We start from the raw sequence: 27,671 nt of genomic DNA on the forward strand, positions 1-27,671 counted from the left end.
GTCCTTAGGGAGGGGCCAGCTGGGTTTGCAGGTTGGGCAAGAGCTGCCGTGGTGACAGGGATGGGGAGTTGGGGAGAGGTGTGGTGGGTATAGGAAGCCCTTGCTCTCAGGCTGGCCTGTGCGCTTGTGACCCGAAGGCAGTGGTAGGAAGGAGAGCCCTTGTCCACACTCTGGATGGTGCCTGGGAGCAGTTGAGCAGGCAAGCCTAACATGGTGGAATCTCAGCACACAGTTCTTTGCAGGTGGGGGCTCCTGTCCAAGTGACAACCATCATTTACCACCACTCAGCCCTGGCCTCGAGTCCAGACCCACTGGGGACTAAGGGAGGGTGGAGCCCTAACCCACTTTCTCGGGGACTGGGCCAGCTGAGGGGTAACAAGCAGAGGGACAGAGGGACTGGACGTTACCAAGGGTCAGCTCCAGGTCAGCCTGGCTGTGCCTTCCAACCGCCCAACTCCCGCGCACCTGCTTCCTTCAATGCTGTGGGCAGTTGTAGGACGTCCTGCGAGGGTTCTCCTGTGCAGGGCCGGCCAGGCAGTCCCCGAGCGAGGTCTCCAGTCCCCCTGGCCACCCTGCCCGCCCATGCACGAGATGCTCCCTCTGCAGGGATGGGAGACCGGTTGGGTGCGGGCCTGGCCTGTGGGTGCTAACGTGGGGAGACCCGGGCTGGTGGACACCCGTGTGGGCAGCAGAAAAGGGCTGAGACATGGTGTGCGCCTCGCAGTGCCCAAGAGAGCCGCCTGACCGCTCAGTGCACCAGGCCAGGTCTCCCTGGTGGCCACCGTCCCTCAGGGACCTTCGCAGGGGTGTCTCCACAGACCACCCTCCCGGACGCAGCTGCCCTGCTGGGAGGGGAGTGCAATTTCGCATAGCCTGCTCCCGGGTCCTTGTCCCGCCCCACGCTCGAGGCGCTGGACCCACACCAGCAATTTGGCCACACCCACTCCTTTGACTCCGCCTCACGCTCGAGGCCCTCCAGGACGCTTTTGGCTCCGCCTCCGAGCTCAGGACCCACCCTTACGCCCAGGTATAGCCTTCCCTCTCTTCGCCCTTCCCAGTACTCAGGCTCCAGGTCTCGGCTCTGCCCCAACTCTCTCGGACGGCCCCACGCTCCGGCCCTACCCGCATCGGTGCGGCCGCGCCCCACGTTGCTATCCTCGCCCGTCGTCCCCGTCCCGCCCCATGCTACTGGCCCCGCCCCACGCCTTGGCCGCGCCTCCCACTCTCGGCCCGCCCCACGTTCTCGGTTCCGCTCCCACGCTCCAAGCCCCGCCCCACGCTCCTGGCGGTGTCCCTCGTCCCTGTCCCGCCCTCACGTTTCGATCCCACCCCATGCTCTCGGCTCCGCCCCACGCCCCGGTCTCGCCCCCTGTCCGTATCACATCCCCACGCTCCAAGGCCCGCCTCAGGCCCCGGGATCCGCCTCACAATACAGCTCCGCCTGGTGCTTCGGCCCAGCCGCACGCTCACGGCCCCGCCCCAAGCCCCTGCCTCGCCCCGCGCTTCGGCCCGCCGCACGCTCTGGGTAGTGCTTCACGTTCCAGCCCCGCCCCACGGTCTAGGGACCGCCTGCGTCCTGGTCCCGCCTCGGGCCTTCGGCCCCGCCCCACGCTCCGGTCGCGCCGCACGTCCGGCCCCGCCCCGCACGCCCGGCCCCGCCCCGCCCCGCGCTCTCGGCCCGCCTCACGCGCTTGGCCCCGCCTCACGTTGTCGGCCTCGCCCCCACGCTCCCGGCCCCGCCCCGCGCTCCGGCCCCGCCCCCGCACTTCCGGGCGGCGCCGGCGGGGGCGCTCCGGCCTGGGCTTCGGCGCTCTGGGCTCGGGCTCCCCGCTCGGGGAAGCGTTCGCGGCCGCCGTCGCCGCCCGCAGGACCGGCCCGAGTCGGGCCGGAGCCGCGTTCCCCGGTGCAGGCGGGTGAGAGCGGGCGGCCGGCCTCGGCGGCGCCCCCGCGGCCTGCCCCGCGCCCGCCTCCGGGCCGCCGCGCCGCCGCTGCCATGGGGGCCGCCCGGGGCCGCGCCCCCGCCCCGTCCCGCCCGCCTCGCCGCCGCTGAGCGCATGGGCCGCGCCGCGCCGCTCCGCGAGCAGGGCCGGGGCCCTGCCGTCGCCGCCGCCGACGCGCGCGGGTGAGTAGTGCGGGCCGGGCGCGCGGTACTGCGGGGCGCGGGCCCGTGCGGCCGCTCATTGTAGGCCGCGTAGGCCGGGCCGGGCGGGCCCGGCGCGGGACCCGGAAGACGGGCTCGGAGGGTGCGGGCTGGGGGCGCGTGCGGGGAGGCTTGCAGCACTGAGCAGGTTGTGCGGGCCGGGTGTACAGACCGTGTGGTGCGCGAGGAAGGTGTGTGGGGTTCCAGGCTGTGAGGGCAGGTGTGTCAGAGGGGATGCTAGCAAGGGCCGTTGATATAGGGCTGTGTGAACCCGGAAAAGTGCGGGGTTCGGTTCTGAAAGGGCAGTCCCTTGCTCTAGGTGAGTGGAAGAGTGTGAGGAAGAACCAGGGTTGTGTGAGAGGGGGTGGGGAACGGTCTTCCTGGAGGAGGCCAGGGCGCGCAGCTGATGTGTTTGGTTGGTCGGTGTCAGTCGCGGGCCTGGAGCCTGCTTCGGGTGTGTGTGGGGTGCAGAGGAGCCGCCGTGTGCAGGGACCCTGGACGGAGGCTGGACAGTAGCACATCCCTTCCCTCTCCCCCGCAGCAGAAAGTAGGAATGAGTGAGTCTGAAACCCAAGGAGGGCACTCCCTCCGAGGCAGAGGTGCCTGAGCTGGTTCCAGGCTGTGGTTTGGCTGCTCTGAGTGGCTGTACTCTTTCAGGTTGATGCCTTGCCCCCAGAACTCTCTTTTGGGTGTGGGTCTTAGCTTCTTTCTCCACCCCACATTTTGGAATTCAGTCCCCCACGAAGCTAGAGCTGCATGGCCAGGGCAGTGAAACTTTTAGCTGGGCACCGAGGACGTTAGAGGAAACACACACACAACCAGTTCTCCGGGGACTTTTCTCAGCTCCTCTCTAAGATAATGTAAGAAGACTCCTTGCCGTGCATCTCAGCCCCTCCCATTTGCTTGCATTTATGCTCTGTGCTTCTAAAAGAAGAATCTCACGCATACTTGGATCTACAGGCCCTGTTTTGAAGAACACACATGGCCCAACCTGACCTTCCAGGATAGCAGTGTTTGGGTTTCAGTTTTAAGAACTTCTCTTGAGGGACAGGGTTGGACAGGCATACAAAATACGATGTTTCTGTTGGATTTCCGGCAGGTGTGGGTGTTTCTTGGGTTTCTAGCCTCAGGAAAGCTAAGTGGACTTTTTTGGGCTACATCAGTCATTGAGAATTTAGGTGGTGGAGGAATGGATTACATCGTAAAACAGTGGCCCTCACCCTTTCCGAGTTTAATGATGGGCAGTTAGGAGAATGTCACAGTCACGCTCTGTTATTTTCACACTGCACGTCAGTTAAGAGTTAAAAAGCTATATTGGAGTGAAATAAGTAAGCATCTACATCTCTGTAGTATGGAGCTGGCTGCCGTGGAACCCAGGGGTTTGCCTCCGCAGTGACTACGGGAGACTTTAAGTCTGGTATCACAGTTGTAGATTACTTTTATGGAATCCTTTTATTGACGGTGGTTACAGGCTGTTGGCCGTATTCGATGCTTGTGGGCATTTGACTCTGTGAATTAATAGAGCTGCTTTATGTGTGGTATGTACGTGTGTAGACGCTGAACGCCTGGTGTGCTTCTGTGTGGGAACCCAGAGACTGCAAGAATTAGGGGGCGTTTCGATAATGCCAGTGATTCCGAGAGGTGCTCACGTCCTTTCAGGGACACCAGACGTCTTCTGTCAGTTGACAGCCAAAAATAGATGTGAATTATGAGAACTGTTTCTTCAGGACAATGGAAAATAGTTTAGAATGATTAGGGGGACTTGTTCATACATGAATTAAAATGTTAGCTTTTAACGACAACCACAGTTTTGTAATAAAGGGCTAGAATCTTGAGTTTCTTGCTGTTTTTATAGCACAATGGTTCAGCATCTATGAAGGGCTAACGTTTGGCTTTTCTGACAATTGTCGTTTGCCTTCATGTCGATGAATTAAATATTCATTGGTGCCTGTTAGTTGCAAGACCTTGTGTTAGGCGCTGCAGATCTTGTGGAAAATGTTTAATCAGGTTGCTGCTAATAATGTACACAGGAGACATCAGCGTCTTCAGAGCAGGTGACGGCGACATGTAATTAACCTCCCGTTGGAACACAGGGACTCGGATCTTTGTCAAGGCTTGTGAACTAAAGAGTATCTCTCAGGGTAAGGCTCAGGCCAGGCATGGGCCCTCCTTCGTGAGAAGGCATCCTGGACAAGAGGACGTTAGATGTCCATGAGCTGGGCTGGAGCTACGACACCACGGGTGCTCATTCATGTTGAGGGGGCTCAAAGAAGGCGCCTTTGCAGTTGAAGCGGTCCGTGACAGCAGGGTGCCACAGCCCACGGGCCTTGACCTTAAGAAGCAGGCTATTCCTGCTGAGATTACAGCCTCCCTGGTAGTTTTTATAAAAAGTCATTTGCTGCAGAAATGTCATCTGGGGCACGTTATTGTGACCCATGCCCTTCTGCCTTCTAGCCATCAGCAGCCGCGGGCAGGTGCGGTGACAGCCCAGGTGTGGGGGAAGATCCCGTGTCGGCCGTGGCCCAGAGTGTGGGGTGGTGGCCAGGAAGAGCCACCCTTTGTGAGGGACCAGGTTTTAGGAGTTAATTTTTCTCCCTCTGGCTTGTTTGGTGCCCTCGGCATTTGGACTTGACACGCTTCTCCCCAACCCACTTGTAGCCAGACCGCTTGGATCCCGGTAGGCCGAGTTGTGGTCACCTGTCCGGCCAGGTCGGGACGTGTAGCTCAGCTCGCGGGCTCTGTGAGCTCCTGTAGGGTACGGCAGTGGGGACGGAAGGCCGCGGACGAGTTCTGACCCAGGGTCGCCTCCTTCGCACCTGAGGCAGGCTTGCAGCAGCAGCAGCAGCAGCAGCAACAACGCCTGCAACACTCTGGTCTCTGAGGGGGTGGGTGGTTTGGTTTTGAGCTCACGGAGTGGAATCGTGAGCTGTGTGCTTCCTTAGCTAAAAGGTCTAACTGTTTGGATTTCATTTTTTTTTTCCTATGCCTTCTCTTTTCCTCAGAGTACTAAATTGCCACTTGCTATCAGAAGGACGCTTTCCTTAGAAGCAAGGTCAAGTGCAGCTTTCTGGTGGGAGCATTTTAAAGATTGTCCACACTGGTGACATGAGAAGGCCGCCCTGTGAGGGGGAGGGGGTGTCCTTGGATCACTTGGGCGAAGGCACCGAAGGTGACCCATCCTCGTTCGTATAGTTGTGTGTTGGGAATTAAGGGAACACCTGTGCGTTTGCACATGTTAGGAGGCACACGACGCGTGAAGTGATGGGGTGGGCAGAAGGCATCGTGGCTGTGGGCCTAGGGAATGTGGGGAGCAGATGTGACACCCCGCTTCTGGTGTGTGACGTGTCTACCTTTTGGTATCTGAGTGTGGCAGCAACCTGCAGTGCTGGTGGGGCCGCCCCGTCTTAACACGTGAGGAGCCAGCCCTCACCCGAGTTTACACGGCCACGAGGATTACAGGGCACGTTTCCTTCCTCCAGTCCTGTCTCCCTGGAGCTTGCAGAGCAGGACTGGTTGTGGCTGAGACGGGAGGTCCCCGGGCTGCCGGTCTCCATAACGTTCTCGGAGAACGACCCTTGACGGGAGAGGCGCTCTCCCTGTCCTGGGCATTCGTTTTCTCGATCCAGAGGCATTCCTGTAGTTGTAAGAGTTCCCGGAAATGGTTTTAACGTAGCACAAACCTTGTGACGATGATTGAAACATAAACTGAATGTCTGGCTTCGAGTTCGAGCGGGAGGGCATCATGGCGAGTCTTGTCTTGAGAAAACCTCTGTGGTCACGTTTCCGTGGACCCACCTTTCCTAATCCTTGTCCTCTTAATGGTTTCAACAGGACAGATTGATTCACTTTGGAGCTGTAAGTACTGATTATTAGGGTGCAGCGCTCATTGTACAGTGACGCAGGATCCCACAATGAGTATCCAAGAGCAGGGTTTCCCTTTGGACCTTGGAGCGAGTTTCACCGAAGATGCCCCCCGACCCCCAGTGCCTGGTGAGGAGGGTGAACTGGTGTCCACAGACCCCAGGCCCGTCAGCCACAGCTTCTGCTCCGGGAAGGGTGCCGGGGTTAAAGGTGAGACTTCAGCAGCCACCCCGAGGCGCTCGGATCTGGACCTGGGGTATGAGCCTGAGGGCAGCGCCTCCCCCACCCCGCCATACTTGAAGTGGGCTGAGTCGTTGCACTCGTTACTGGACGATCAAGATGGGATAAACCTGTTTAGGACTTTCCTGAAGCAGGAGGACTGTGCTGACCTGCTGGACTTCTGGTTCGCCTGCAGCGGCTTCAGGAAACTGGAGCCCTGTGACTCGAATGAGGAAAAGAGGCTGAAGTTGGCCAAAGCCATTTACCGCAAGTACATCCTCGATAACAACGGCATCGTATCCAGGCAAACTAAGCCAGCCACCAAGAGCTTCATAAAGGACTGCATCATGAAGCAGCTGATAGATCCTGCCATGTTTGACCAGGCCCAGACGGAGATCCAGTCCACCATGGAAGAAAACACCTACCCCTCCTTCCTCAAGTCTGATATTTATTTGGAATATACGAGGACAGGCTCGGAGAGCCCAAAGCTCTGTAGCGACCAGAGCTCTGGGTCGGGGACAGGGAAGGGCATACCTGGATACCTGCCCACTTTGAATGAAGATGAGGAATGGAAGTGTGACCAGGACCTGCACGAAGACAGCGGCAGAGACCCTGCTCCCCCCGGCAGGCTCACGCAGAAGCTGCTTCTGGAGACGGCTGCCCCGCGGGCCTCCTCAAGTAGACGGTCCAGCGAAGGCAGAGAATTCAGGTGAGTCAGGTACCAGGCGTCCGTGTCTGTGCGCACGTCCGAGACCCACCCAGAGTACCCGCAGGGGAGAGGTGTGGGTAAGGAGTGGTCTTGTCTTCCAACCCCTAGTCGGATATGCCCCTGCTGCTGTGGGTGACTTGTGGTTTGAGTCCTTACTCGTGACACCTGCACATTTGTCCTTAAATGTGTTTGACGTTTGTCAGTTGAGACTTTTATCAAGAACAGTCTAAAATATGTGGCTTTGTAAGTCTTTGAGAACATGGGAAGTCTTAGGAATCGTTGAAACTCAGAAAGACGCTGAAACTTACCCTTTAGCAGTGAAATTTGTATCGTCTTGCATAGAAGTTGGATTTACGCGATAGACATAATCCTTTTGGCTTCATGGAGAGGAGTGAACATCTGAAAGCGTCAATCCTTAGAGAATTCTGGATTGTTGCATTTTGTACGGGTTTTCTGGGATTCTTCCTGGAGGTTGGGGAGGGGTGGGGGAGGACACTACCATGCAGCAGAGTATCGGAGCACTTGGGGAACGTCCCCTGGATGGAATTCTAGGGGCGGCCTTTTCCTCCTGCTGCTGTGTGGTCCGTTCCGAGCATCGTGTGAAGTGTGAAGTCGTGGGGGGAGCCTTTGCCTACAGGCTTCTCGCAACTTTGGAAGCACCAGTGGTGTTAATCGAGAAGTTGTTACAGCTTGGGAAACCTGTGTCTTCATCCTCTTTTCTTGGTGGTTCCCCCTGCGGTTACTGGAGGTTTTGGCCGTGGGTTGGAGCCTCTGGCCGATGTTAGCACATGTTGGTAGGCCACTCCTGTGTCCCGTCTTTCCCTGTAGCTGGTCCTGGGGACTTCTGCCCCTGAAACCTTCAAAGCGTGGCATCTGTGTGACCCTGTTGACCACACTGACTTAATCAGGAGTCAGAAACCTCGTGCTGTGGCTCTCCCGTGGAGTTATTCAAAACCTGGATCATTTCTTCAAGCTCACTGTGGCAGAGAAACTGGCTACTTGCTTAATAAGCACAGGATTAAACGTTTCTAAGTTTTAAATATCATTTAAGTGATGGGATTCAAGATACCCCATTTGAACTAATTTTTGTGTGACTTTTGCTCATTGTCTTTAGCTGAATGCTGTCGATATAGCAAGCTTTTTAGGACAGAACTTAACCATGAAGTTTTTCTGAGTAAGGCTAGCAACTGACACAGTTTTTATTTTTTTTAAGTTTTTAAAAAATGTTTATTTTTGAGAGAGAGAGACAGAGCATGAGCGGGGGAGGGGCAGAGAGAGAGGGAGACACAGAATCCGGAGCAGCTCCAGGCTCTGAGCTGTCAGCACAGAGCCCAACGTGGGGCTCGAACTCACGAACTGTGAGGTCCTGACCTGAGCTGAAGTCGGACGCTTAACCAACTGAGCCACCCAGGTGCCCCAAAGACTTTATTATTTTAGAGCAGTTTTAGGTTATCAGCAAAAGTGAGAGGAAGGTCCAGAGGTTTCCCATTACCCCCACCCCCCCCCACCCCACCAACACACAGCCTCCTCCGTTGTCAGCAGAGCACTACCTTTGTTACAGCTGCTGAACCTGCATCAACACGGCATCACCACCCAAAGTCTACATTAGGGTCCATTTTTGGTGTTGGACACTGTCGGTTTGGTTGAATGGACGATGACCGGTTTCCACCATTGCAGCATCACACAGAGTAGTGTCACTGTCCTGCCTATTCAGCCTCTCCTCTCCCCCAGCCCCAGATAACTGCGTTTTGTTTTTTTGTAACACGGTTCTGCCTTTTCCAGAATGTCATGTAGTTGGACCCCTACAGTGTAGGCTTTTCTCGCCGGCGTCTTTCACTTGGTAATACGCATTTGAGCTTCCGGCGTGGCTTCCCGTGGCTTGATGGAGCATTTCTTTTTCTTTTATCTACATTTATTTATTTATTTATTTATTTATTTATTTATTAATGTTTATTTTGAGAGAGAGAGCACGAGTGGGGGAGGGACAGAGAGAGAGAATCCCAAGCAAGCTCCACGCTGTCAGCAAAGAGGGCATCGTGGGGTTCGAACTCACAAACTACAAGATCATGACCTGAGCCAAAGGCAGACATGTAACTGAGCCACCGAGGCACCCCAGTGCTGAATACTAGTTCATCGTGGGGATCGACCACAGTTAATTTATCTGTCACCTGCTGAAGGACGTCGTGGCTGTCCCCACGCTTTGGCAATCGTGAGTAAAGCTGCAGTACATACATACCTGTGTGCAGGTTTTTGTGCGGATGGGAGTTTTCACCTCCTCTGGGTGAGCGCCATGCCAATCAGGCTCCGTGCGGTCAGTGTGGAGCCTGACATTGGGCTCGATCTCATGAGCTGTGAGGTTATGACCTGAGCCTAAATCAAGAGTGGCACGCCTCACCGTCTGAGCCACCCAGGTGCCCTACAGGTGCCTCTCCTAAGCACTGATTGTGCCTGGACACGTGTGTCAGCAGGGCCACCATCTAGGACAAGATGACTCGGGGGTTCTCCCGAACCTAGAGCTTCACGGTTCCTTGAGTTCACCATCCTGGGGCTGCTCCACGCGTGCCCTCTGGTGTTCAGCCTCCCTGACCAGGTAAGCATTTTCCCTGTTTCCCGATAGGAGGCCTGAGTGTCTGTCCTCACTTGGCCTTACGTGTGGGCACGTGGCTGTTTCTCATGGAGGCAACTTGAGGAAAGTTAGATGAGCGTTACCCAGGTCTCTGTCACACCTGGGAAAGCAGCGGTGCTCCCTGGCCTTCTGCTTTTATCCTGCTCGCCCGGGGCCATTTCGAGCCCCTGGGCCACGGGATCCCAGAATCCCTTGCTGTTCTCTGTGTCTCTGCGCAGACTTTCCCAGTCTTTATTGCCCACAGTTGGTGGAACTCTGAATAGGACTTTGGTTGGCTCCCACCCATCGTGTTCACTGGTGTAGAAGTGGCAGAGGGTGTGTGAATGATTTGGCATCAGGTGTAGGGCCCAGGGGCTGTGGGACAGTAGCTGGCAGGCTCAAGGTTTACTCCCCCATGAAAAGCATGCGCTGGCCCCCCAGATGCGTTGAGGGACTGTGTGGGAGGGCCTGGTTGGTCACCTGCCTCAGCCATTCAACCACCCACACTTCGCAGTCACTGCTGTTTTTTTTTTTTTTTCCTAATTTTTTTTTTAACGTTTATTTATTTTTGAGACAGAGAGAGACAGAGCATGAACGGGGGAGGGGCAGAGAGAGAGGGAGACACAGAATCCGAAACAGGCTCCAGGCTCTGAGCGGTCAGCACAGAGCCCGATGCGGGGCTCGAACTCACGGACCGCGAGATCGTGACCTGAGCCGAAGTCGGACGCCCAACCGACTGAGCCATCCAGGCGCCCCCGCAGTCACTGCTGGTTTTAATGACTGACATTGGCAAGCGCTTTCTGTATCTGTCTGCTACCCTTACCTTCTTCATCCGGTAGGAAGTTCCCCCAGGACAGGGTCCCACAAATTTTTTTGTGTCTTCCTGGTGGGCCAGCCCAGTAGGGTGCTTCTGGTCAGGGCTGGTCATCATGGTCATGGCCAGAGAGTGGACCGTGGATGCCGTTTATAGCAGGAGCGGCTCCACATTTAAAGGGCAGACAGCTGGTCCTTTCTAGGGCCCCTTCATATTTTGACTAAGGAACTGTCTGTCCTGATGGTTGGCTCATTGACTGTATTTAAAAGGTCAAGAGAAAAATGTAAAAAGAGGAAATGCCCCAAATGTATATAATTTCCACGGAATGCAAAAAAGCAAGATTGGTTTTGGATTTCTGATTGGAGTTCAAGTGGAGCGGGCTGTGGTTCAGGCTGTGGCTCTGGGGACGGCGGCCTGGCTGTGGAGGGTACAGTCTGGGGACGGTGGCCTGGCTGCAGAGGGTACAGTGTGTGCATTTGTCTGGTTAGTAGTGAGCCTGTTCGGTTTGACCACCAGCAAATTCTCTTCGCCATTGAATTTTTAGACCATCTCTTATGGAGTGTAGCGAGCGTCTGGCTCTCCCTAAAGCCCTCCCCCTGCTGCTTCTTCTGCAGTGCTGGTAGTTCCTTTCAGTAGGGGCATGAAGCTTAGGGAGAGACCGGGGCCCGTTGGCATTCCCTTGTCATCTTCTAGATGTGTGACCCGTTCAACTAGATGAATTCTTCTAACTGAACAGATGATCCCAGAGGAGGTGACTGGAGACGTTTTCGGACAGCCCTTGGTGTGCGGCTGTGGGTTCCTGGGTCGGGAGTTTGCACGTCATCTCACTCACCTTGCCAGCTGGACGGGGAGAACGTGAAGCTTGGTGGTTTAGCTCAATGACTCCTCACTTGGTGACTTCTCCACTAGACGGTGTCTTGGGAGGTCAGTCTCCTGCTTTGTGACGGAGGGAAAGTTGCTGTACCTCTCTGTGCTCATGTGTGAGATGGGGAGGGTGAGGTGATACCTGCCGAATGAGGTTGTCACGGGGTCCCGTGCGATCGCTCCTGGGGGTGCGGCCTATGCCTGCCCCATTCCCCTCCGTCATCTGAATTTCACCAACAGTGCTAGGTGTTGGTGGGATTCGTATCTGGATTACAGTGGTTTCAAGGATAGGAATGCCATGTCCAGATTTTAATAATATATTCCCTTCATGGGGCGCCTGGGTGGCTCAGTTGGTTGAGTATCCGACTTCGGCTCAGGTCATGATCTCACGGTTCGTGGGTTCGAGCCCTGCTTCGGGCTGTGTGCTGACAGCTCGGAGCCCGAAGCCTGCTTCATATTCTGTGTCTCCTTCTCTCTCTGCCCCCTCCCCTGCTAGTGCTCTGCCTCTCTCTCTCAAAAATAAAATAAACATTGAAAAAAAGTTAAAGAAAAAATTCCCTTCAGGGGAGGCATAGTACCTCCCCGCCCCAAACCTGTCCCTCTCGTAACCATTCCAACCTGCAGAAGTGGTACCGGCATCTACCAGGCCAACCAAGCACTCTGATCCCTGCTTTGTTCACCTGTGTATCCAGTACAGCGTCCAGTCCTGGTTCCCCACCAAGTGTGTGTTGAATCCCTCTGCTTCCTGCTTTCTGCGTGCTGGCTCCCACCACCTCTTCCTGGGCCACCACAGAACCTTCCGTCTGGGCCTCTGTCTCTTCTCCCCACAGCACCAAAGCAGTCCCTCCTAAGTGCCAGTGTGACCGCGTCTTCCCTTTCTCCAGCGCCGTCGGGACTTCCCACGGCACCTGACCTGACCCCAAGCTCCTGTGATACGCGTGCGCCCGTGCTGGACCCCGTCACAGAGGCACGATCATGCTGTATGCATTTCCTCTACCTGTCAGTGGTGTACATGGCCATTAAAATTTCTAAGCGAGTTAAGGACAGTCAAAGTGTTTTTCGGTCCGCTAAAGTCATGTAAAACTCCATGGTCTTTGACAGGTTTCAACAGAGTCTGGGAAAGTATCTGCAGATAGCCATCAGACTGGAGAATTCTGGAATAGAGAGGCCCCTTTGCTTGGGCCTTTGCGTCAGTGGGCTTATGACAGGGAAGTGCTTGCAGAGAGCCCATGAGAGCCCATGAGCAATGTTGTTGGCCAGACCCTTTGCACGGACGGCGCTGCCCGTGGCTCCGACGTGCCGCTGTTTCAGGACGATTTCAGGAGAGCGTGGGGCTGGTGTGCTTGGCTTGGGTGCACTTCTTGGAACTGAGCCATACGTATAGGTCAGCCGCCTGCTCTGACCAGTGCATTCCCGTGTTTGTGCCCTGGTGTCACAGAGATTTGAATTTGGCCGTAGTCACCAGCCCTCTTAATCTGTTCTAGAGTCCCGGCTGCATTACGTCAGTTTACCCCGCAGCTACTGGAAGGAGACTTGGGTGAGTAGTGGTAGGTAGCTCAGTAGGAAAGAAGGGCAGTCGAAGTCTGCGGCCTGCTTGAGGCCGCATACCTGTGTGTGGGGAAGGAAGTCGGTGTTGCTGTGTTTTCCCTCTGTGTCACATCGGTACAGATGGTCGGTTCTGTGAGCCACTCAGGGCCCTCTTAGAGCCCGTTAATTCCAAAATTCCAAGAAGCGTTGATCTGAAGAAACGACTCAGTGTATCTCTTCAGTCCCTTCCCGGGACCCGGGCTGGTTGCCTGACTTTGTTAAAATGAACCACTTCGGCGTCTTCGGAGAGCTCACGGGAGAGGCCGTGCACAGGGCCTGCTGCACCCCTGTGGGCAGCCCCCCATCGCTGGGTGTGTTCCAGTGCTGGCCCTCGAGCCTTCTCTGTGAGCCAGGGAAATTTCTGGTAGCAGCTGGGGTTGGCTCTTCCAGTTCCAGGGGACAGAGGCGGTTAGGTGGTCTGGTGGGCGCCATCGGTCCATTCCCGAGCCCTCAGCTCCTCCAGCTTTGTGCACTTTGAGTTATTTAAATGCTTTTTGGTTTCGTTTGTTTGTTTGTTTTTGGCATTGACCCTCTCTGGATCTTAACTAACGCATCTTCGGTGTAGGGCCAGTGCCTTCTCTTGAACCAACATTTTAAAGTAACCGTAACGGGTGCCCTGCTGGCTCGGTCGGAGCGTGTGACTCTTGATCTCAGGGTCGTGAATTCAAGCCCCACGCTGAGTGTAGAGCCTACTTAAAAAAAAAAAAGCCATAAAGAATGTTGCTGGCAGCATTGCTCGTGACGGCTAACAGAGTAACTTGAATGTCCAGTAGCCCGGGTGGTCGCACAGGGATTGTGTCTGTACAGCTGGAGAACGTAGGCTTTTGGCTTCACTGCATTTTCCAAGTTTCTTCAAAACATATTTATAGAAATCAGGTGTATAGAAACAGGTTGCATGGAGGCCTGAATTATCTGCTTTCAAAAGTCTATATTTTCTTTAAGAAGGATGCATGAAATGTTTCCTTTTAATATGATCTTAGATTTATTTATTTATTTATATTATTTTTTTAACGTCATTAAAATTTTTTTTAACGTTTATTTATTTTTGAGAATGAGAGAGAGCGAGCGAGTGAACACGCGCGAGTGGGAGAGAGGCAGAGAGAGAGGGAGACACGGAGTCCGATGCAGGGCTTGAACTCATGAACCGTGAAATCGTGACCTGAACTGAAGTCGGATACTCAACCGACTGAGCCACCCAGGTGCCCCCTTAAAAAAACCTTCAAAAAGACCCCCCAAAACCCTTAGCAGTCCCATGTCCTTCCTCCCCTCCTCTCCAGGACGGCCACTTCCATCTGTGTCTGAGCCTCCTGTGTGTCCGCTCTGCCGCCACAACAAAACTCCGTGCACTTGGGGCTTAGATGGCAGACATTTATTTCTCAGTGTGGGGGGGCTGGAGGTGCCACATCAAGGCTCCAGCAGGGCCGCTGTCTCACCATTTCACCCTGCGGGTGGTGAGGGAGCAGGCCCCCGCCCCCCCCCGCTGTGTCCGAGTAAGGGGTGCTAAGTCCTGTCATCAGGGCTCTTACGACCTTGTGTAGCCTTCACCACTTCCGTAGAGGCACCCCCTCTAAATTCAGAAATGCCGGGGGCCGGGACCCCAACATAGGGTTTGGGGTGATGTAGGCTTTCAGGCCCTCACAGGCGCGTTGAGTCCTGTGTCCCTACTGCTGTCTGTAGGCCACCTGCTATTAGACCATCTCTGTTGGGGTTCTGGCTCCCTGCCACCCACCCTATTTGTTGGTACACCCTAGGTTTGGCTTCCATCCATATTTGGTGTATTCATTGCTGAGCTGGGCCAAGCTTTTTCTTTCTTTCTTTAAAAAAAAAATCTTTAATTTTTAAAATGTTTATTTCTTAGGGAGAGAGAGAGAGCGGGCGAGCGCATGCACGCGGGGGAGGGGCAGAGAGAGAGGGAGACACAGAATCCGAAGCAGGCTCCAGGCACTGAGCCATTAGCACAACGCCCGATGTGGGGCTCGAACCCACGAATCGTGAGATCATCACGAAGTGATCCCACTGAAGTGAAGTGAAGCCACTGAAGTCAGAGGCTTAACTGACTGAGCCACCCAGGTGCCCCTAAATGTTTTTTTTTGTTAAGAAGTATCACTTTTTTGTGTTTTTTGAATTATAAGAGCTGTGTTTTTCCCTTCGATTAGTTATTTGACTTTGTGATGTACATTTTCCCTTACTCTGTATCAGCTTAAGCAATGCCTTGCGTATATATGTCTCTGCATTATAAAACCTGTCAGACAAACTGTTTTTCTCCAAGAGACATGTCTCCTAAAACCCTCCCTCTTCCCACTTCCCTTCAGGTGGTTCTTCATTCACTGCTGTGTAGACTGCTGTGACTGCTGTGTGACTGCCATGTGGTGCCGTGTGACTGGGGCGTGGTACCCTGTGACTGCTGTGAGTGGGGGAGAGGTCGAATGGGCTTAGAATTCCAGTTGGGGCGGTGGTGTCTCCTTCAGAGATTAAAGGGTTTGCGCCTCGTCTTCTTTCTTAGGGCCTTGTGCTGGGGAAGCCTGAGTCCATTCTATTCATAACCCTTGGTCGTGGGTCCCCTCTCTGTGAGCATTTCTGGGTGCCCTGTCAGCAGCGCTGTCTCATCGCACTGTGCCTGCTCTGTGGTTTTTGTTTCATTGTGCTGAGCAAACTAGTCCTTCAATTCTGGGAATTTGTTAAATGTTACTTTTTTGATAATTTCCTATTTTCCATGTTCACGGTTTCTTCGTTTCAGGGTTCCTATTATTTAGATGTTGGACCATCTGGAACGAGCCTTTAAATTCTAAATCTTTCTCCTATTTTCCATTTCTTTTTGTTGTGTTTTCTGATCTATTAAATTTTTCTGCCCTTGTTTTTTGAATGCACGCTCTGAAAAAAACAAAAACAAAAAATTTGTCTTTGTTGTTGTTGTGTTCATGGGTCAACATTTGTTAAAAATCTTTCTGGAGATGTCAGTTATAACTTCTTAATTACTGTTTTGCCCAGCTTTCTGGGTAAGGTAGTCTCTGTGTCCTCTGAGTTCCTTTCTTATGGGTTTGCTGTGGTTCCTGTCTTCCTTGCTGGAAGTTCTACCCAAGTGGTGATCCTTGGCTGTTCCTTCGTGTTTCACAGTGAGGCACTACAGATGCTGGTTGAAAGCTGTGTGCAAGGCGGCCTTTTGGAGCAGTGTGCTCAGAGTGTTTACGCCACCTGTGGACTTTGTTGTGGTCTTTTCTCTGGGTGATTTGCTTCTCCTTGACAGGGATGCTTCATGTCTCCTTTTTGTGGGGGCTGTCTGTTGGATTCTGGCGCTAAGTAGGTACAGGAGTTTGGGGTTTCCCAGGTGAGAATACAGACTTTCGCCTAGTCTCTCCGTTTTCGGTCCTGAGCCCCCTAATGTCTTCCCTGTACCCGATTTCCCCTTTTGCCTTTTGCAAAGGCCTTTTGCCTTCATTTTTTTTTAACATTTATTTATTTATTAAAAAAAAAATTTTTTTTTTAACGTCTATTCATTTTTGAGACAGAGAGAGACAGAGCATGAACAGGGGAGGGGCAGAGAGAGAGGGAGACACAGAATCTGAAGCAGGCTCCAGGCTCTGAGCTGTCAGCACAGAGCCCGACGCGGGGCTCGAACCCACGGACCGCGAGATTGTGACCCGAGCCGAAGTCGGCCGCCCAACCGACTGAGCCACCCAGGCGCCCCACATTTATTTATTTTTGAGACAGAGACAGAGCCTGAACAGGGGAGGGTCAGAGAAAGGGAGACACAGAATCTGAAACAGGCTCCAGGCTCTGAGCTGTCAGCACAGAGCCCGACGCGGGGCTTGAACTCACAGACCGCGAGATCGTGACCCGAGCCGAAGTCGGCCGCTCAACCGACTGAGCCACCCAGGCTCCCCTCGTCTTCATTTTTACAGACACTGTTTGTCCAGCGTCCTCCAGGAGTGTGTGACGGAGGGCTGTGTCTTCATGCTGGAGGGGTGTGAGGACCGGGCCCTGCAGGTCTAACTAGCCCTTCACTGATGCTCAACAACCTGTATTTAGCGTCATGCCCTCCACCCAGCCCTCGGTAGGGAGGTGCGGTTGGTTATTGCCGAGAAGTCCTGCACGTGTGCGGGGGAAGCCTGCTCCTTGTTTCTGTAGAGCTGGGCCTTATTTGCACAGGTAAGAGAACTCTGAGAAGAAATCCGTGAAGGATATGTGAACCTGCTGTTTGGGGGAGGTCTGATGTAATTACCTTGAAATATGTAATTTGGAGGCGGCAGCATCGTGAAAGGATTCTTTCTTTTTTAATACAAATTCATTCAGGACACCTTTAATAATCTGAGATCACTCAGTGGGTAAAAGTTGTATGCGGACGTGGTACTTCTCGGGGGAACGCTTATCCCGGGTGTGAGGCTTGTCTGTACTGGATGTAGCTGGAGGGGTTGGTGTCTGGGGGGGATGTGGGTACTGTCTCTCCCTCTGGTGTGACTGGGTTTCTTACCGCACCTTCTTGAGGACCCTTGGTTCATCTCAGGACAATTGATGCCTGTTCTGGTGGTGGACTATGATACGATCGTGGTGTTTGGAGAACAGGAGGAGAGTGTAAACACCGTGGGGCACGCACGTCCGAGAAAAGCTGCGTGTGAGCAGATGGGAACAGATGTCTCTACTGTGTGGCCTGATGCGCTGCCCCTCTAAAAGGAGAGTTGACAGAAATACAGACACGTTCATTCGTTGAGTGCCCTCTGTGTCAGATAGTCTTCTAGAAGCCAGAGATTCACCAGTGAAGAGAGCAGACGAAAATCCCTCCGCCCGCGGAGCTTACAGTTTAACAGGGAGCAGTAAAAGATGAATAAAACATAGAATGTTCCAGATGGTGACAAGTACTGTGGTGAAGTATAAGAGGGGAAAGGGCAGTAAGGGGCAGAGGAAGGGTTGTGATTTTAACAAAGTGTTGCCAGAGAGGGTCCCATTTGAGAGGATGACTTTCGAGCAAGACCTCAAGAAAGTGAGAGCACAAACCATGTACCTGGAGGAGGAAGAAGAGGAAAAGCAAGCGGGGCGGCATGGCTGGAGCAGAGCACTCAAAGGGAGAGCCATGGGGAGGTGAGCCCAGAGAGGCGATGGGACATTGTGATGGGGTTAGAAAAGCCACTGCAGCTTCCGCTTTGGCCTCTCTCTCGGGTCGTCAGCGTATTGATGGTATCTAGAGCTGTGAGCGTTGTTGACATCCCCAGGAGTCAAGTGACCCTCCACGGCTGAGGCTTTGGGGATGGATAGGAAGCAAGAAGGAGATGAGGTAGGAAGAAACCAGTTGAGTGTGGTGCCTTGGAAGCCAGATGGAAGGATGGAATGATTAGCTATCAAATGCTGCCGGTAGGTGAAGTGAGATGGGGACTGATAGTCATGAGGTTTAACAATGTGGAGATTATTGGGTGATCCTGGGTGATTCTGGCTGGTGGGGGTGGGCTTGGGGGTGATGGTGAGAGTGGTGGTGGGGGTGGGAGATGGGGGGGTGGGGGTGATGGTGAGAGTGGGAGTGGGGTGGCAGCGGTGGTGGTGGTGGGGCGTGGGTGTGGGGGTGATGGTGGGGGTGGTGGGGGTGGTGGGGGGGGGAGTTGGGGGGGTGGAGGTGATGGTGGGGGTGGGGTGGGGAGGGGTGGGTGGGGGGGTGATGATGGTAGTGATGGTGGGGGTGGGGGTGATGGTGGTGGGAAATGGTAAAGGTATATTGAAACAACTTTCAAGTTTAGCTTTCAACAACTCAAAGCCCTTTGAGAAGGGACTGTACCTTTGCCTTATTTCTGTCTCTTGGCTTAAAATAGTGGTTTGCAGGTCTGCTGTTGAGAAATATGTGTTGAGTTGAAATGGTTCTAGCCATTAGAAATCATTTGTGGGACTTGCAGCATTTGATAGCTTTATGCACTTGAGCCATTGCTGTCACATTGTCTTTTGGGATCCTATCTTTTATTAAGGAAGCTGCTATCCGAATTGTGGTTTGTAGTCACGGCCAGCCACAACCTCTGCATTGGTTTTACCTTTTGGACCTTTCACTTTTGATAAAGAAGTCAATATGTTTTTAAAAAATAGGTAAACTAAGAAATTCTGTCTGATTTACTAAGTGTACAGAAACAAGCCGTGGCTTGTATGTACCGCTGCTAGTGAGTGTTGAGGCCGAATTGATTGGCTAAAATCTCCCATCATGAATGTGAATATCTGTTTCTGATTTTGTTAGTTTTTTTGTTTTTTTTTTAAGTATAATTAACACACAGTGTTTTATTAGTTTCGGGCGTACTGTTGCTGTTAGGTTTTGGTTTATGTGTTTTGAACCCGTAGTTTGCATGCATACAAATTTAGAGTCATTATATTTTTCTTGTGGACTGGTGTTTTTATTGTTATGAAATTTCTCTCTTTATATCTGACAAAGCTTCTTCTTTTAAAATCTACTTTGATATTGCTAATGCTACCCCAAATTTTCTTTTGTTAATATACGCATGACTGTGTTTCTAATCTTTTACTTTCAATTTTTCTATATTCTTTTATATAAGTTGTTTCTTTTATAATCTGGATATGGTTTTGTATATGGATATTCCTTTTTTAAATGTTTTATTTACTTTTGAGAGAGACAGACAGACAGAGTATGAGCAGGGAAGGGGCAGAGAGAGAGGGAGACACAGAATCTGAAGCAGGCTCCAGGACCCGAGCTGTCACCACAGAGCCCAACATGGGGCTCGAACCCACGAACCACAAGATCATGACCTGAGCCAAAGTTGGACACTCAACCGACGGAGCCACCCAGGCGCCCCAAGATTGTATTTTTTATTACTATTATTATATTTATTATTTGTTTATTTATTTTTTAAGATGTATTTATTTTGAGAGAGCGAGAGCATGTGCACATACAAGCAGGGGAGGGGCAGAGAGAAGGAGAGACGGAATCCCAAGCAGGTTCTGCACCATCAGTGCAGAACCCTACACGGGGCTTGAACTCATGAACTGTCAGATCATGACCTGAGCCGAGATCAAGAGTTGGACGCTGAACTGACAGTGCCACCCAGGTGCCCTAGAGCTTATTTTTGATGAACCCTTGTGTTAGATGTTTCTGTGTGATTTTGAACTAGGTAGGAGTCAGAAGAGAAGAGTCTGAAAAGATGAGTGGGTGCTGATAGGTGTCCCTGTTTCTCTGGACGTGACTTGAAATGGCCTATGGGCAGGGAGGCTGTTCGGCCTTGCAGTGACTCTCTTTCTCGTCCTGAGAGCTGTCTTCAGTGGCATTTCTTCTGCAGACTGTGTCATAGCCTGCTGTGGTCAGGTACACGAGCAGACACTGAAGTCTATGCCCCACAGTTTGTAAAATGTAAATATATTTCGAAAGATGGAACCCTCCTCTTCCCCGGTCTCCCCCTCATCACTCTTGGCCTACCTGCCCTGCAAGGACTGACTGCGTGGAGGTAAATAATGTGAGTAATTTATTGGGTGTCCTTCCACAATGTCTTTACGCATGTTCGTATTAACATAAACATATTCCATTTTTAATACTTAATACACTTTATTTAAAAATTTTTAATGTTTATTTTTGAGAGAGAGTGAGCGTGAGCAGGAGAGGGCCAGAAAGAGGGAGACAGAGGATCCGAAGCAGGCTCCGTGCAGCGAGCGCGGAGCCTGATATGGGGCTTGAACTCAAGAGCCATGAGATCATGACTTAAACCAAAGTCAAGAGTCGACCACTTCACCAACTGAGCTACCCAGGCTCCCCAATACCTAATACACTTTAAAGTAGAGGTTTTCTTGGGGAGCCTGGGTGGCTCAGTCGGTTAAGCGGCCGACTTCAGCTCGGGTCATGATCTTGCGGTTCGTGAGTTCAAGCCTCGCGTCAGGCTCTGTGCTGTCAGCTCGGAGTCTGGAGCCTGCTTCGGATTCTGTGTCTCCCTCTCTCTCTCTGTCCCTCCCCCACTTGCGCTCTCCCAAAAATGAATAAACGTTAAAAAAAAAAAAAATTTAAGGGCGCTTGGGTGGCTCAGTCGGTTAAGCTTCAGCTCAGGTCATGATTTCGTGGTCCGTGAGTTTGAACCCTGCGTCGGGCTCTTTGCTGACAGCTCGAAGCCTGGAGCCTGCTTCAGATTCTTTGTCTCCCTCTCTCTCTGCCCTTCCCCCACTCTCTGTCTCTTTCTCTCTCTGTCAAAAGTAAATAAACATTAAAAAACATTGAGATTTTCATATGAGAAATCGATATGACCTGGGGTGCCTGCATGGCTCAGTCAGTTAAACATCCAACCTCAGCTCAGGTGACAATCTCATAGCGGGTTCGAGCCCCATGTTGGGGTCTCTGCTGCCCGTACAAAGCCCGCTTTGAATCCTTTGTTCCCCTCTCTCTCTGTGCCTCCTATCCCTCTCTGAAAAATAAATAAACATTAAGAAAAAACAAAAAAAGAAATGGATATGGCCAAAAATAATCAGATCATTCACAGAGAGTATGGTATGTATTGAGTACACACTCTGGATCTATTGAATATGTGTTCATTTTTCAGTTATAAAGATGACTTTACTAATTACTGCAAACGTTTCTAGGATTTTCTTTGTGTTTTGAATTACATAGCTTTTATGCACCTAGTTTTTGCCCCACTCCCCACGTGACAAAGGGGATTGGATGGATTAGTGGCCAGGTTCGCTACTGGGGAAGACGACGGACTCAGCTGGCCGGCCTACATGAGGAGCGTGCCCAGGGGCTTGGCACACGTAGGCTGGCCCAGCAAACACAGGCCAGGGAGGTTCAGCCCCACGTGTCCTGTGTGTATTGGGCGCGTGTGCACGCCACCACGCGCAGATGCAGGGCTCGGCTTTTGGTTCTCCGCAGCAGGCTACGTGTCATTGACCGCCTTGCCGGGGGCGCAGGAGACGGAGGCCCACAGCTACACCTGTGATGGAGTCCTCCCCATCCTTACCTGGAGCACTCGTCTGTGGCGCCCGGCATTGCGGCCCTGTCCCACCTTCCAGGCAGCCTCTGCAGTTCACGGGTGTGGAAGTGGCAGCGTCGAGTCGGGCCTCATCAGCCCTGGCGCTCTCTTCTGAGCCAGAGATCAGTGTGGGGTGAGGCCAGCAGCACGGATGCCTCGATGGAGATCCCGACGACGGAGGGGGCTCGCACCTTGGTCCCTTGACACTTCATTCGCTTTGGAACGTGAAGTTTTGTGGGGCCGCGTGGGGCTGCGTTGGGGGTACTTTAAAGACAACACCATTTCCGTGGTGAACAAAGACTGGCAAACGAAAGCAGCCCAGGCCGTGCTCTCACGTGCTCAGTTACCACTATAGGTTCTCTTTACGTACGGAAACATGGGATGGATCCTTTGTGGTTCAGCTTTTGCACAGGTGGTCATGCTAAGTTCATCTGGGTAAAGTAAAACCCCTCGAAAAAGAAAAACCTTTTGAAACATTGTGAAAGAAAACGCATAAGCAGAGAAATCAAATAGCTCAGGCTACCCAGAGGTTTTGTTTCTCCTCCAGGTTTTCAGTCTTTGCACGGAGGCTGCTTCTCTGTGCTCAGGCGAGGAAAGACCAGTGTCCTGGAGGTGTGGGGACTGTCAGGCAACCCGTGAGCTCGGAGAAGGTCTTGAGGGTTACCCGATGACGTGAAGAAGTAAAGAGGGCAACCCGAGGCTGGGAGTCCTTAGTGCTTACTAAGTCACTTCAAGGGAACACAATTTGCGACTAGACTCTTAAGTGCTTTTTAAAGGTGATTTTCAATAAGCCTTGTTTTTCTAAAGCCACTGTTCCGGGCTTGTAGCTCCAGCGCTGAGAACCGGGCTGCTGAGCAGTTTTGTGGGATCGTAGGATTGCAGCATAAGCCCCCGCGCCTCGTTTCGGGTCATTGACTGGTTGGACCTGTGCTAAGGAGATTATCAGTCCGACGCGTGATCTGCCATTTTGACGTCAGTAAGGACCCAGGTCCAGAGTGTCCTGTAGTTCTCTAGCTCATGTTTGAAAGACCTTAGGGGGGTAGGTGCAGATAGTATCACAGTAAATTACTCTAAATGACCTGCAGTTAATTGGGAGTCGCTATTGCTAAATGTTTGTTGCAGCCTTTACTGAGTTTGTGAAGTGTGATTGGCACTTCTTCTTGGCAACTGGTAAATTCGCTGGAGCTCTGGTTTGAGGGCTCAAGGCTGGAGTAAGGGGTTGGGGTCTCCGGGAGAAGGCACCACCAGGCAGGCTGACCGCCACCGTTGCACTGAGAAAGATTGATTTAAAACTACAATGGGAGATTCTGTAAAATGTTTTTTCTCCACTTTTGAAACAGTACTACCTCAGCGTTCTCTTCCTCAGATCCGTGAGAATCTAAAATCAATTGTGAAACATTTATGTAAGTCTAGGCCCTGAAGAGAATTGCACTGACCTGTAACACACTGGCAGTGAGCAGGGTAAAGCTGATTTATGCTGAGCAGAGAGGATCAGGGTCTCCGGTTTTGTTAACTCATCGTGCGGGAGCTCTCACTGGGAAGTTCCATCGGTGATTTCTGTGTCCTGTTTCCCAGTTGTCAAAGCATTCTTCGTGTGTGTTCTTCTACGTATTTCAATAACTGTTCTGCAGAGATAATATATTGAGACACGTCACTGTCAAAATTATATAAGAGATACATCTGGTGAGGCGCCCGAGTGGCTCAGACTCTTGACATTACTGGTTCAGGTCGTGATTCATGGCCCTAGGCGCGTGGAGCCTGCTTAGGATCCTTCCTCCCTCCCTCTCTCTCACTCTGTCTCTCTTTCTCCCTCCCCTCCCCCCCCTCCCCACTCTCACACACTCTCTCTGAAAGAAAGAAAAAGAGTAAAAAGAAATACATTTAGGGCAGGAGAACTAGAAAATACAGATGAGCAAATGAGCAATGATGTAATATCCCACCGCTCAGAGATAGCACTGTTCTGTCTAGATCCCTGTAGATCTTGGCACATACGTAATCTTTGTTTTCCCCCAGGAAGATGGGACCCTAATCCACGTTACCCACAATGTGCGTCTCCAACAGTCATTGTGAAGAGCTGGTTTCAACAGCACAACTACACGTAAGATGGGAGCAGAGAGGAAGTGATGCCGTGGGGGGCGGGGGAGGGCTGCCCTGCCTGCCCCCTCTTCTGTGAATCTGTGTGTGAATCTGTCCTTCCAGCTGGGAGTCTTGCTGTGCCTTTCCAGCCCATGAGCACTTGGGCTCCCGTGAGCATGATTCTTCTGACTTTAGAGCCTTGAGTCTGGCTTGTTCAGCGTTCGTATTGACTCTCCTAATAAGTAAGTTAGGTGGAATCGTGGGTTCTAACTGCAGCCTGCGGGCTTTACCATCTAGTCCTTCTGTCCCTGGATGCGAGGGGCACGGTGCCAGGGCAGCATGGTTGTGGTCTCTCCTGACGGCTTTCTGCTTCATATTCTAGCCCCCAGCAGATGCTTTATGAGTACTATTCCTTAGGACACTTGGAACCTTTATTCTTTAATTTTTTTTAAAATATTTTTTTAATGTTTTATTTATTTTTGAGAGAGGGAGTGTGAGCCAGGGGAGGGGGAGGGAAGGGGACAGAGGATCCGAAGCCGGCATTGATAGCGAGCGAGCCTGATGTGGGTCTCGAACCCAGGAGCGGTGAGATTGTGACCTGAGCTGAAGTCGGACGCTTAACTGAGCCACCCAGGTGCCCCGACTCTCGGAACCTTTGTAAAGAATTGAGTGGCCGTTGTCGTTGTACTTGGCAGGGGATGAATGGCAACCTGACCAAGGTCAGACAAGTGGTGGAGAGGTGGGATTTGGCCCCGGGGACCATTCTAGAGTCAGGGTTCTCTTCTGTCCACGCCTGGCAGCGGGGGGCAAGTGGAGAGGTCACCCAGCGGCCACCAGTGTGCCTGTGCCACATAACGCACGTCCCCTGTCTCACTGTTTGATTCTGACCAAAAGGGCCTTTTATATGTTACGTAGTCCAGAGTTCGTGCACGGTGTTGGGCGGGGCGCACCGCTGTATAATAAAAATAAATAGAATGCCTGCAGGAATGTGAAAGCAGGGGCCACCCCATGCACAGGTAGCAAAGTGAGTGATCAGGAAGCTCTTACCGGGTCCTGCCAGGTGACTCAGTTAGCTGTCATCTCCTCCCACCCTGTTCCCTCTGAGCTCTGTCAGGGGCAGTGCGTGTGCTTGATGGTCTATGAGTGGCCCCTCACTGCACCTGCTCCTGCCCCCAGTGGTGCCCCAGGTGTCTGACACTAAAGCTCGTGATGGGTGTGTCAGTTGGGGAGTGTAGGGGAGCCAGCACAGGGTGCCGTTAACCTTGGCTCATGGTTTGTGTAGAGACCGAATTCCTGATTGTTTGATTTCTGCACAGAGCATGTAAGATAGATTTTTATAGCTGACATTGGCCTGATTTCTGTCATTTTTATTTCTTTTCTTTCTTTCTCTCTCTCTCTCTCTCTCTCTTTTTTTTTTTAAAGAGAGAGAGAGCAAGCACAAGCAGGGGAGGGGGGAGAGAGACAGGGAAGGAGGCTCTTAAGCAGGCTCCATGCTCAGCATGGAGTCTGACATGGGACTCGATCCCATGAACCGTGAGATCATGACCTGATCTGAACTCAAGAGCCAGAAGCTTAACCGATTGAGCCACCCAGGAGTCCCTCTGTCATTTTTAATATAAACGTTTTGATGTTTGGATGCAAAGATCAGTTATTTGTTTTGTGAGCGAGTGTGGGCCCTGTGCCCTGAAATGGTGTCCGCGGCTGCAGAAACACAGAAATGTGTCCTTTCTGGGGGCCGGTGCGCTGCAGTTTGTGAAGACTTTGATTTGAAATGAGGAAACGTCCGTCCTAAACCTTCTCGCTCCTTTGTCTTGGTCATTTCTTTGTGGTGTTGAAGTCTCTGTAGCGTGAGAAGACAGAGCTGTTCCCGCTTTGTTAGGAGGCCGGCCCTCCTTTCTTCTTCCTGAGGGCCGACCCTGTGCGTGCCAGGCGGGCGCTGGGCAGAAGCTGGGCCAGGGGCCCAGCCGCGTCACTCTGGGTTTGGGTGATGGTCTTCTCACTCGGTGGTTGGCTCCTTCAGGGCAGCGGAACAGAGTCCGCTGGTGGCCTCCTGCTCAGATGCGGTTCTAGACCCGCACTCCCTCCCCTCGGTAAACTGAGGCGGTGGGGAGGGTGCTGCTCTTTGGCAGAAGGAACCCGTGTCACTGCGGGAACGGCCAGGGTGGCCCTTGCCAGGCGGGTGTAGAAACAAGCCATGGGGCCTCTGTGCCACGCAGTGTCACCACAGAGGGTGTCACCCACACAGTGTCACACGGTGCCACGCAGTGTCGCCCGCAGGCTACCGATGGGAGCAGAGCCTGCACAGATCTCAGAACAGATGTGCCCAGGAGTGACAGAGGAGTTCCAGAGGGGCACAGATGTGCCCACCGGTGACGGCGGGGGCGGAGGGGCCGAACAGAGGAGCTCCAGAGGAGCACAGGGAAACTTCAGGGTGATAGGTGCCTTTATGATCTTGGTTGTGCTGATGGTTTCATGGGTGTGGACGTGTCACAGAAGCCATTGCGTCCTGTGCTTCAATTACGTGCAGTGGGTTGTGTGGAGCACTTCGTATGGCTGTTACGTGCCTTCACGTAGGGGAACGAGGCCTTCACACGCTGGGGGACAGCAGTACCCGAAGGCGGAAGGGCTCGGGCAGAGCCCACCCGTTGGCTTCCGCAGGACTGTGACAGGTGTGGGCTCCTGTGCGCAGCCGCTGTCACTGGGGTCTCGGTGAGGACCAGGCTCCGGGGAGGGGCCGGGGACACGGGAAGCTGCTTGTGGCATCTGGCAGGAGGTTGCTCGGTAGCGCGCCCCTGCTGTCCTCGCCTGCCCTGACTGTGGGCTGCTGACTCCGAGGGCGCAGATCGGCGTCTGCCCTGGCAGGGTCAGGGCTCAGCCGGGTCGTCCCTCCCCTTGGTTCTGCAGAGGTGAAGTGAGTAACACTGACGCGTTGCTTTGTTTCTGGTGTAAATTATTACTTGTCTTCTCACAATAGCTATCAGGTGAATTGATGTATCTCATAACCTAATGTGTGGTTTGTGGTTCTGTGACCTCACAGTGTAGACTTGTGTTGACGTTGTTTCCAGTTGTTTGTATTAAGCTGCCGTGGACAAGTCTGTCTGGGAGCTGCTGGTCATGACCCAGCCACGGTCACGTGGTCCCCGCAGGTCCGCCAGAGGACCTTCTGCTAAGTAGCGCTTTGTGCCTGCGTCTTCTTCCGGTGATGGCTTGTTTCCTTAGCTGCTTTCCAGCCTCCCCCTGGTGCGCGTGTCCACACCGCCACCCTCTTCCCCAGGAGGCTCAGGGAGGCTCATCCGGGAAGGTGCCCTCGATGGAACCAGCATCCTTGGGGCCGTGGCTGTGTGTTTGCACCGAGCCAGGATGTGACCAAGAAGGACCCGCTGGGACAGGCCAAATGGGTGAGGGCGAGTAGGGGATCCAGGCTTGCAGTTATGGGATGAATGTGTCACCGGGTTCAAAGGCACAGTGCGTGGTGAAGTGGTAGCCACTCTAGTAATGAGTACAGCATACTGTGTAGACATGTGGAGTCACAGTGTCGTGCATGTGAAATTAATATAACGTGGTGTGTTATGTATGTTTAAATAGAAAAAAAGGTTTAATATATGTATATATATGTATATTTTTTAAGTTCATTTGTTTATTTTGACAGAGAGGGCGAGTGGTGGAGGGTCAGAGAGAGGAGAGAGAGAATCTCAGGCAGGGTCCCCACTGTTAGCACAGAGCCTGATGTGGTGCTTGTACCCACGAACCGTGGGATCGTGACCTGAACTGAAATCAAGGGTCAGACGCTCAGCTGACTGAGCCACCCAGGTGCCCCTAAAAAAAACGGATTTAAACACCAAAAGACACCACACCACCACCTCTGACACTTGCCT

General features: G+C 52.8%; 1 protein-coding gene across 4 annotated transcripts in view; it reads left to right on the forward strand.

Annotated features, from left to right (window-relative positions):
* Positions 1–1,765: 1,765 nt before the first annotated feature.
* AXIN1 (axin 1) overlaps positions 1,766–27,671 on the forward strand; it is a 63,178-nt gene continuing 37,272 nt past the window's right edge. For 2 of the 4 annotated variants that reach the window (XM_078440383.2, XM_078440384.2), the window contains exons 1-2: positions 1,766–2,122; positions 5,972–6,929. In XM_078440383.2, the coding sequence (XP_078296509.2) occupies positions 6,052–6,929 (878 nt within the window). In that variant the 5' untranslated portion in view covers positions 1,766–2,122; positions 5,972–6,051. The remainder of the gene's footprint in view (positions 2,123–5,971; positions 6,930–27,671) is intronic. The other 2 variants (XM_078440385.2, XM_078440386.2) reach the window with 2 other exon arrangements.

This window comes from Panthera onca, chromosome E3 (assembly GCF_046562875.1).
Source record: "Panthera onca isolate mPanOnc1 chromosome E3, mPanOnc1 haplotype 2, whole genome shotgun sequence".
In the NCBI taxonomy this organism is placed as follows: domain Eukaryota; kingdom Metazoa; phylum Chordata; class Mammalia; order Carnivora; family Felidae; genus Panthera; species Panthera onca.